The sequence below is a fragment of the Macaca thibetana genome, chromosome 1, assembly GCF_024542745.1.
Source record: "Macaca thibetana thibetana isolate TM-01 chromosome 1, ASM2454274v1, whole genome shotgun sequence".
Classification (NCBI taxonomy): Eukaryota; Metazoa; Chordata; class Mammalia; order Primates; family Cercopithecidae; genus Macaca; species Macaca thibetana.
The window spans coordinates 118,296,708-118,307,985 of NC_065578.1; the positions used below are offsets into that span (position 1 = coordinate 118,296,708).

The window sequence follows — 11,278 nt, forward strand, 5'->3', positions numbered from 1 at the left end:
CAAACAAGCAATTATATACTAATGGAAAGGTTTTTCCAGAATATCAGTACATGCACTAGTAATGTGCTATCAGGAGATCTTTAGATGCTGTTTTAAAGTGGGAATAGTTCCTATTAGATTAGTATTCAGTTCCTATAAAAAGGATTTCAACATTACACTTAATGGTAGAATATTATGGGGAAAGTATTGCCTAAAACCAAAATACGGCGGATAACATTATGAAACTTTGTTTCTAATTCGTGGCAAATAAGGAATCTGCAGCATTACCAGTTCCGTCTTAGGTATTAAGTGTCTTAGTCCACTCAGGCTGTTATAACAAAATACCCAACTAGGTGGCTTATAAACAACAGAAATTTACTTCTCATAGTTCTGGAGGCTGGGAAGTCCAAGATGAAGGCAAAGTCAGTGTCTGGTGAGGAACCTTGTTCATGGACAGTGACTTCTAGCTCTGTCCACAGATGATGGCAGGAGCAGGTGGTCTCTCTCGGGCCTCTTTAACAAGAGCACTAATCTCACTGATGAGGGCACCACCCTCATGATTTAATCACCTTACTAAGGCCCTACCTCCTAATACCGTCATCTTGGGAGTTAGGTTTCAACATATAAATTTTGGGGGGACACATTCAGATCATAGCATTTAGAAACTGTCACTTTAAAGCTTTGTCTTTTTCTTTCTGTAGCATGTGTGAAGGCTTCTAAAGACCAGCTTATGAGGAAACCAATGGCCCTGAAAATACGCTCAAAAGAAGCTTGAAATTGAAATTAGCGTTGACGTAGTTGGGGGCTACCTACCCTGGGGTTATCCAATTGCAAAAATAAATGGAAGTAAAGTACTATGAATTATTCAATTTATCTTTCTTGGTTGAACGTCTTAGAAATAAGTATAGCCCTAATTATTCTGTGGGTTTGAACTGTTGCCTGGACTCAACTTGTTTAACTGTTAAATATAATATGTTGTCTCTTCTCTCCGCAATAAAAACATTCTTTCCTTACTGCCAGTTAATTCCAGTGGAAATGGGAGGCAACTTCAGGGTCCGGTAATCAAGAATCTGTGATTGTTTATTAACTATGTGGTTGTTCAAAGTCATTACCAAGTCTATCCAAAGGTAACGCTCATTCAACTGTACACAGATAAAAATGATTAACATCATTTTTAAGTCAGGAGGAATCTTGGAAAATCCTTTTATTTTCCTTTTAATACTCTGAAGCAGGGAGGTTAAAGATGATGTTCCAACCATTAGTGAGTAGCAGACCAGGGAGGACAGTAAACTCAGGATTCCCAGAACCTAACAGAAAAATAAACAGGAAGGGAAAAATAGCTTATTGTCTGTTTATTAATCAGATTACTGGCATTTACCTTCCACTGATGTAAATGTTGTAATCGAGGTAGTCTGACCATGCAGGAAAGGATCCAACTTAACTGTGTGTGTTCAGACACCTAAAGAAATAAAATAGGACATTAGTAAAGGTGGCCAGTGTTTTCTTGCATATAAGAACTAAATAGTAAGTATTACCCTAAATGTCTGAAAATACCCCAAATCAAGGTTATTATAAGAACAGGTGAAGGGGGCTTAGTTCTGATTCATGATGGATAGACTCTTCAGTGAAGAAAAAATCATACAAGCTAACTGATTTGAGTATTAATCTAGTGTTTAAGTCTACTCCACAATACACCAGATTCTGCTTCAACATCTTCAATGAGAAAGTTTCATGATGTCCTGAGGCATCTGTTCTATCTGTAAAAAGCCAAGCTTATTAAGAAGACTCTCTCTCTCTCTTTCTGTCTCTATCACACACTCACATACTCACACACACTCACACACTGGTTCTAAGCTTCTCTAAATAACTTCTAAATATATCAAAGCAGCTATAGTACTTTATATACAAGTGGTGAAAAAAGGAACTGGACTTAACATTAAAGATTGAATTCTTTAGATCTAGGGTAATTTGAAAAGTAGAGATCGCCTTATCATCCCATCACCCCAAAGAGTATTTTTATAGTTTCTAGTTCCTCCTCTTTCTCCTCTTTTTCATCTTTCTCTTCCTCCTTTTCTTTTTTTTTTTTTTTTTAAGAAGAAGTCTAATCAACAAGAAAATATCAACTTTCCCTTTTTTTTTTTTTTTTCTTTGAGACAGAGTCTTACTCTGTTGCCCAGGCTGGAGTGCAGTGGCGCAATCTCAGCTCACAGCAACCTCTGCCTCCTGGGTTCAAGCAGTTATCTGCCTCAGCCTCCCAAGTAGCTGGGATTACAGGCACCCATCACCATGCCTGGCTTTTTTTTTTTTTTTTTTTTTTTGGTCTTTTTAGGAGAGATGGGGTATCTTGGCCAGGCTTATCTTGAACTCCTGACCTCATGATCCACCCACCTTGGCCTCCCAAAGTGCTGGGGTTACAGGCATGAGCCACTGCGCCCAGCCCCAAATTTGTTTTTGTTTCAACCAAATTTAATCAAGTTACCAAACCTGATGACCTACAATTTAAGGCCTATGCATCCTGTTTCTGTTTTCTGGGGATTACAAGCCCTTCATCAACTGTGGCTTTTTTTTTTTTTTTTTTAATGTCCACATGATTTCCTTAAAAAACAGAGACTGTTGCCAACTCTGAAAAGTGGCCCCAAATGTGTTCTTTGTGGGTTTTGCAAAAAGAACATAAAGGAGTGGAGCTGAATCAGCCAGGCCTGTTTTACTAGCAAGGAATCACCATCTGTTGTAAGATGGTTTCTCATTTCTTTCCTCAAGTTATAGAGAGGGAAGAGTTGTTTTTCACGTGTTTGACAAGGAATCACTTTTAAAGTTTTGCAAGTCCGTGGGCTGAATCTGTCATCTTTCTTCCAAGAGGCATTTGGGCTTTATTGAGGGCAGTGACATTGATACACTGTCCATGCAAATTGCTAACTGCTGCTGTAAACAAATAGTTAAATAGTAACTAACCCTGGATGTAGGCAAGAGGACTAGAGTTGCTTCCAATCACCAAGGAAAATACATTCCCATTGGAAGTAATAAAACAAGAGCTGTTTTTTTGGCATGAAGAAGTAGGAGAGAATTTTTTTCTTCTCTTTACTGAATTGGGAGAAAGGAATGAAAACACAGATAACCATGGATATGTGGAAAGAGACAAGATGACGCCTCTTTAACTCTGATTCAAATGCTTAGCTTTGGTGATATGCAAAAAGCTACTACCAGGTCTCCATGAAGCTGAGTATTTTCCTTGGAGTAACTTTTTATTTGGACATATGGAATGAAACTTACTTAATATTCTGCAGAGATCTTCCTGGTGTTTCCAAAATAGTGAGCATAAAATTAATTCAAATTATCCTCACACAGAAAAAGTAGGTAAAAGGTCAATGGCAATTAATTTTTCACAATTCATTTTTAATAATGATATAAGAAGAGTAGGATACTTCAGATTTGGTTGTCTTACTTTGTACATATTCATGACAATTGCTTGGAAAGGTTCAGATTTCCATTTGGGGGAAAAAGGGAAAATGGTATCTAAATATATTTTATCATTTATGTTGTAAAACCACAAACAAACTAGCTATATAACCTGATTGGCCACAGAAAAACAAAGGCATGGACAATAAAGTCGCCTATTGACCATCCATAAACAAGTCAGCAGCAGAAACAACAAGAAAGAACTGAAGATTTCAGACCTCTAATTCTAAAAGGTGCATTCTTCAGTTGCAGCTGTTTTGCCTATCTTTTTTACAGCTGTAGAACATAACTTGGTACATTGTATGTCTCAGGAAATATTTGTTGAATGTGTTGGCAATAGGAAAGGCTATAAAAAGAATGGGACCATTAGGTTTGGCAACAGACTTGGTGATTGAGGCAAAAGCAGTTTCAGGGGAGTGATTGGGATGAAAGGTAAATTGCAGTGGGCTGACAAGTGAGACTAGAAGGCAAGATATAAAGACAGATATGCAATAAGGATTGCAAAGTAGTTAAGAGTTCTGTCTTTGGAGTGAGGTTGCCTGGATCTGAATGCAAGTTCTGCCACTTAGTTGCTGAGTGACTCTGTGTGAGTGATTTAATCTCTTTGCGTCTCAGTTTTCTCCTCTAGAAGATGAGGTTAACAATAATGTCCCCCTGATAGTATGTAAACAGAACCTAGCACATAGTAACCACTCAATAAATGGTGGCTCTTATTATTCTAATTTTTAGAAATACTTCTGTTTTAACTTTTAATTTTAAGATAAGTGTACATTCACATACAGTTGTAAGAAATAATACAGAGTGATCCCATATGCCCTTAACCCACTTTCCCTCAATGGCAACATCATGCATAACTACAGCTTAATATCACAATGATACAGAAGTGGGGAAGGGAAGGTCGTGGTCCCTTTAAATGATACAAAAGAGGGGCAGGGCATGGTCTAGGGCTCCACCCCCGGACCTGTGCCCATGGACCTAGATGAGGAGAAACATTTTTGTTTTCCTGCCCAAATGTTGTATTTTCCAAGACCACCCTGGTCAATCACACCCTCATCCTGTGCCTATAAAAACCCCGAGACCTGGACAGGACCGACGGCTCATGCCTGTAATCCCAACACTTTGGGAGGCTGAGGTGGGCAGATCACCTGACATCAGGAGTTCAAGACCAGTCTGACCAACATGGCAAAACCCTATCTCTACTAAAAATACAAATATTAGCTGGGCATGATGGCAGGTGCCTGTAATCCCAGCTACTCGGGAGGCTGAAGCGGGAGAATCGCTTGAATCCGGGAGGCAAAGGCTGCAGTGAGCAGAGATCACGGAGACCATGCCATTGCACTCCAGTGTGGACAACAGAGCGAGACTCTGTCTCAAAACAAACAAACACACAACAAACAAACAAAAAACCCTGAGACCTTAGCAGGCAGACACACAGGCGGCTGGACATAAAGGGGAGCACATCAGTGGAGGAACACATGAAACATAGGGGGCTCGACAGGCACCTGCACACCAGCAGGCCACTGACGGGCGGAACGACATGGAGTTTGTCTGAGGCAGTGGGAGGAGAACCCTGGCCACCCAGGGGAAAGCGGCCCAACTCCAGGGGAAAACCATCTCCCTTCTGGCTCCCCCATCTGCCGAGAGCTACTTCCACTCGATAAAACCCTGCACTCATTCTCCAAGCCCACATGTGATCCAATTCTTCCGGTACACCAAGGAACTCAGGGATACAGAAAGCCCTCTGTCCTTGCAATAAGGCAGGCGTCTAATTGAGCTAACACAAGCCCTTTACAGATGGCTAAACTAAAAGAGTACCCTGTAATACACGCCCACTGGGGCTTCAGCAATAAACATTCACCCCTAGACACTGCCATGGGGTCAGAGCCCCACAGCCTGCCCATCTGTACGCTCCTCCAGAGGTGTGAGCAGCGAGGCACTGCGAGCCACTCTGAGCCACTTCCCCTGTCACACATCCTGCCAGGGGGACAAGGGAACCTTTCCTGTTTCAACAACAAGAAAATTCTGAATTTGATGCCATCCCTCCACCCTATTGAGATTTCCCTAGTTTTATATGCACGAATTGTGTGGGGTATGTTTAGTATTATGCACGTTAATCATATGTGTAAGACATTTGTTTTTCAAGGAAGGATTAAGATGGGATAACTGATAGGAGTTAGAAAATAAGCATTTTGTTTTGTTTTCTAAATTGGGATAACACACTGTCGATGTACTGAGCAGAGGGAGAGCCACTAAAGATTCAGGAAAGGGGATAATTCAAAGAACGATATTTCTGAAGGAGGAAAAGGAATGATACCCAACAGAGGTAAAATAATGGATGATGAAATATCTTCCATATCTTCCACTGAAAGGAGAGATGGGGGAAGTGAAGACAGATGAGGACATATCCTGTGAGTTCAGAGTGGAGGACAGAAAGTTTTAGAGGAATCCACATCTAACAGGCTCTGTTATCTCCGAAAATAGAAGACAGGGTGATTAGAAATAAATGAGGTAAGAAATATACTCAAGAGAATTTCTAGGTGTGATAAGAAGGAACAAAAAAGGCCTTATGGAGTGGAGTTATATGAGACTTGAATTGATATTTTGTGGATATTTTTGTGAATGAAAGGAGACAAGTGATACATAAATTATACTCTTGGGGAAACTGATATTCTTTACAGAAGCCTAAAATATTCTGCCTAAGTAATAATGGATATTTAAAAGATTTGTAGAAAAAAGTTAAATCAGTTGACTGCATTTTAAATTTCCTTTGGTCAGCAAGGACTTTAATAGGATCCAAAAAAGCGCTAAACATAAAGCAAAAAATCTTGGTAGATTAAACTACATTAAAATTAAGGACTTTTCCTTATCAAAATTCACCATAGGGTGAATAAGCAAGCCACAGACTGGGAGAAGATACCTGCAATACCTACACAGAATATATCGGTACACAGAATACGTGAAGGACTCCTATGAATTTATAACAAGTAAGTAGATAAACCTATAAAATTAGCCAAAAATAGGAATAAGTAATTCACACAAAATAAGATCTCCAAATAACAAATTAATATATCGGAAAATATTCAGCTTCAGAAATCATCAGAAAATGCAAATTACATGCATTAAATGCAAATTAAAGCCACAATACAATACCAATACAGATTCATCAGAACGATTAAAGTGAAGAACCCAACAGCATCAAGTATGGCAAGGATGTTGAGTAAATGGAACACTTACTCTCACACACAGCTGTAGGAATGTAAATTGTTACACCAACTTTGGAAAACTGACAGTATCCACTGATGCTCAACATTCACATATCCTATGACCTAAGTATTCCATTTTTAGGTATATATCCACGAGAAATGTGGGTATATGTTCCATAAAATATATGTGCAAGAACATATTGTAACAACCCCAAATTCTGAACAATCCAAATGTCCACATAAAGTAAAACAGATAAATTGTGGTATATTCATACAATGGAATACTACATCAATGACAATGAATGAACAATTACATGCATCAACATGAATCAATCTCACAAACATCATATAAAAGAAGACAGACGACATATACTGAATGAGAGGAGTATATACTGCATAATCGCATTTATATAATCTCTATAAATGGGGTATCTTGAGAGTAAGGGGTAATAGTGATAAGGAAGAAGAATTAGGGGCATTCTGGGGGCTAGTTACACAGGTGTGTTCAGTTTATAAAAATAGATTGATCTGTATATGCTTAGGATTTTGTACTATTCTGTAGGTTTGTTACACCTAATATAAAGCTTACCTTAAAAATCGAAAATGTGAATATAAAGGTTGGAGTCATGAAACAGAAAACTCAATAGATGTGATTAATATTAGAGTGTATATAGCTGAAGAAAGAATTAGAAAATAGAATGAAAAAAAAATCACTCCACACAGCAGTAGGTAGCCCCCAAATCAACGCTAACTCCAGTTCCTTTCAACATGGTTAAGGGGGAGAATGGGTTCCCGTAATTGAAGAAAGGTAAAGGTATCAGAGCTGCCACTGTGTTTGATGAGACCACATCCTCCAACCCAATTCTCACTTAAACCCATTCCAATAGGTTTCACCTCCACCACTCCACTAAAACTACTCACCACTGTCATCAATGCTAATGGTTAAGGTGAAGTAATCATCTTACTTGACATATTCAGCAGTCCTTGCCACAACTAATTACCTCCTCTACCTTGATACATTTTCTTTTTGGCTCCCCTAGATATTACATTTTGGTATGTTTTCTCCCTATTTCAATAGTTTCTCTTTTCAGTCTCCTTTTGCTGGTTCCTCCTGTTTAACCTGACTTCTTAATTGCTGACACCCAGGTTTCAGTCTTTGTTTCTTCTATTGTTTTTTATACCCATTCCCTTTGCAATATCATCTCATCTCACTGCTTTAAGTAAAATCTGTATAGCTGATGCCTTCTGAATTTATAACTCCAGTCAGACCTTGCTGATGACCTCCAGACTCATATCCAGCTACCTATTCAGCTTCTCTATCTGGATATCTAACAGGTTCTCAAGCTCAACACATCCAAAATAACTCCTGATCCTCCATCCCAAATCTGCTCTATTCACAGATGTCCCATCTCTGTGGATGGGACAACTTTGCAGTTGCTTAGGCAAAAACCTTGGCATCATTCTTCACTCCTCGTACTCTCTCACACTCTGTATATAATCCATCAGCAAATCTTGTTGCCTCTACCTTCAACATATATTCAGTCTCACCACTTTTCACCACATCTGTTGCTAGCACTCCAGTGTGAGACACCATCAACCCTCCCCAGAGCACTGTGGTAACTTCCTAACTCATCTCCCTGCTTCCACTCTAGCTCCCTACAGTCTATTTTTAACATACCGGCCTAAGTGACCCCTCCACAACATAGATCACATCGTTCCTCTACTCAAAATCTTTCATGTACTTTTCATTTTTTCAGAGTAAAAGCCAGAGTCCTCATAACAGCCTATAAGATGAGGCACAGTCATCTCCTCCGTTTCAACTCTGTAACCTCTGTGGTTCAAATCCTACTCCTATCTCCTTTGTCCCTCCTTCTCCAGCCATGCTGGCCTTCTGGTGTTCCCAGAAAACACCAAATTACACTCTTACATTAAGGGCTTGCAGTGGCTTTTCTCTGATAGGAATTGTCTTCCTTAGATAATCACTGACTCCCTAGATATTCACTGGCTAACTCCCTCACGTTGTTTTTGCTCTAATATCATCTTACCAAGGGGGCTTACCCAAACTACACTGATTGAGTCTGTTCCCCTCAATCCCACTCCCAATTCTCCTTAATCTTTTTCCATATCACTTATCACCTTCTAATATACTTTATGTTTGGCTTATGTATTTATTTTATATTACTCCAATAGAACATAAGTAGTATGGTAGCAAAGATTTTTCTCTCATATATTCACTAATATATCATGCTATAGTACGTAGGGCATGGTAAGTACTCAATAAATATTTAATGAATGTATGCATAAAATTAAACATTAGACATTTATAGAGAAATGTCTAAACATGTGGCATATGTATATAGTTGCATATTGTACAACAAATAAGTGAGCTAGATTTAAATGAATAAACACGAATAGATAACAAAAACATACTAGTGTGTGAAAAAAACAAAACTGCAAAAAAGTACTCTACTATTATACCAACTATGAAAAAAATTTTAAAAAACCATACAAACAAAAATACTCTATACTGTTCAGCGAATTACACATGAAAGCAAGTATAAAAAATGGGCTAGACTGACACCAAATCCAAGATTTTGGTTGCCTGAGAATAAAGGGACGCAATCAGGACGGGTAAAGGGAATAGGAAGGGAAAGAATTGAAGGAACTCTCAACTTCATCGATAATGTTTTTAATATAAAAAAGTTGAAACAAATATGACAAAATAATTAATATTCATTTTTGGTATTGGGAATATGGATGTTTTACCATTTTCTGTACTTTGCTTTTTTTTTTTTTAACTTTATTTTAGGTTCAGGGGTATATGTGCAGGTTTGTTATAGAGGTAAACTCATGTCACAGGGGTTTGTTGTACAGATTATTTTATCACCCAGGTACTAAGCCTAGTACCTATTAGTTATTTTTCTGCCCCCTCCCTCCTCCCATTCTACACCTTCCAGTAGGCCCCAGTGTCTGTTGTTCCCCTCTATGTGTCCATGTGTTCTCATCATTTAGCTCCCACTTATAAGTGAGAATATGTGGTATTTGGTTGTCTGTTCCTGTGTTAGTTTGCTAAGGATAATGGCCTCCAGCTCCATCCATGTTCCTGCAAAGAAAATGATCTTAGTATTTTTTTTTTTATGTCTGCACAGTAATCCATGGCAAAATGTAGTATATATACCACATTTTCTTTACTGTGCCATTGATGGGCATTTAGGTTGATTCTGTCTTTCTTATTGTGCATAGTGTTGCAATGAATATATGTGTGCATGTATCTTTATGGTAGAATGATTTACATTCCTTTGGGTATATATCTAGTAATGAGATTACTGGGTCGAATGGTAGTTCTGTTTTTAGCTCTTTGAGGAATTGCCATACTACTTTCCAAAATGGTTGAACTAATTTATACTCCTGTCAACAGTGTATAAGTGTTCCCTTTACTCCACAACCTGGCCCACATCTGTTATTTTTTGACATTTTAACAATAGCTATTCAGACTGATAAGAGATGGTATCTCGCTGTAATTTTTTTTTGTTTTTTTTCTGAGACAAGGTCTCACTCTGTCACCCAGGCTAGAATGTAGTGGTGCGATTTGCAACCTCCAGCTTCCCAGGCTCAAGCATTCTCCTGCCTCACCCTCCTAAGTAGCTGGGATTACAGACGGATGCCACTACCATCCAGCTAATTTTTAGTAGAGATGGAGTTTCACCATGTTGGCCAGGCTGGTCTTAAACTCCTGACCTCAAATGATCCACCCGCCTCAGCCTCCCAAAGTGCTGGGATTATAGGTGTGAGCCACCGCACCCGGCCCTCGCTGTATTTTTAAAGTTTTTGAGATGGGATAATTTTTAATATTTTTTAAATTTCAAAAATATTTAACAGAAAGAGTGCAGGATAGACAGCATGATTCTGAAAGATATATCTGCTAGGTATCAATCAACTGATTCAAGCAATTAGCTGGCTCAGTAAATCCTGGATCAAATCTCTGTGTCCCTTAAGATTTTACTTTTTCACATGTAAATGTTATCTTCCTAGGAATTGGGTCCTGTACGTTTTACTTAGGACACTTGGATGACTATTTAGACTCAGAAATTCTCATTTATTGCTTCCTCTTGGAAACTAGCAATTTATGCTGAGTTATTTTTAGTAGACTCTTATTATCCCCATGACAAATCCCCTTAAGAGGAACTTTGGAGTTCTGATTTCAATTAAAGAATCTCTGTATAAGCTCACTCTCTTCAGCTGGTCTTCCTCTTCTCAGTACTATGCCAATAAATCTGTCCGTACACATTTGGAGTTCTCTATACTTTTTCTTAATCTAATACTTCCAAAGTTAAATAACCAGCTTCTGTCAGGCTATTCTTGACTTAAAACTCACCTCTATGTAAATTCTATTGCCTATTGTGCTTGTGTGTGTGTTTGCCTGTAACAATATATTCATCGGATCATGCTAGGCTATACAGCGTAACAGACAGCCCCCAAATTTAAGTGGCTTACAGAAATTGTTTTTTCCTCTTTCACATGACATATTGGTACCTATAGATTGGCTCTAATTCTGCTTTATAGATCTTTTCATTTCAGGATCCAAATTGAACAAATAGCCCCTATCTGAACATTCTGTTCTCATGTCAGAAGGAAAAAGA

General features: G+C 38.5%; 1 protein-coding gene across 10 annotated transcripts in view; it reads right to left on the reverse strand.

The window, feature by feature from the left end:
* The window catches only part of WARS2 (tryptophanyl tRNA synthetase 2, mitochondrial), a 290,547-nt gene that overhangs the window by 17,165 nt on the left and 262,104 nt on the right, over positions 1-11,278 (reverse strand). For all 10 annotated transcript variants that reach the window (XM_050748784.1, XM_050748810.1, XM_050748775.1 and 7 more), the window contains one exon: positions 1,358-1,438. In XM_050748784.1, the coding sequence (XP_050604741.1) occupies positions 1,358-1,438 (81 nt within the window). The remainder of the gene's footprint in view (positions 1-1,357; positions 1,439-11,278) is intronic.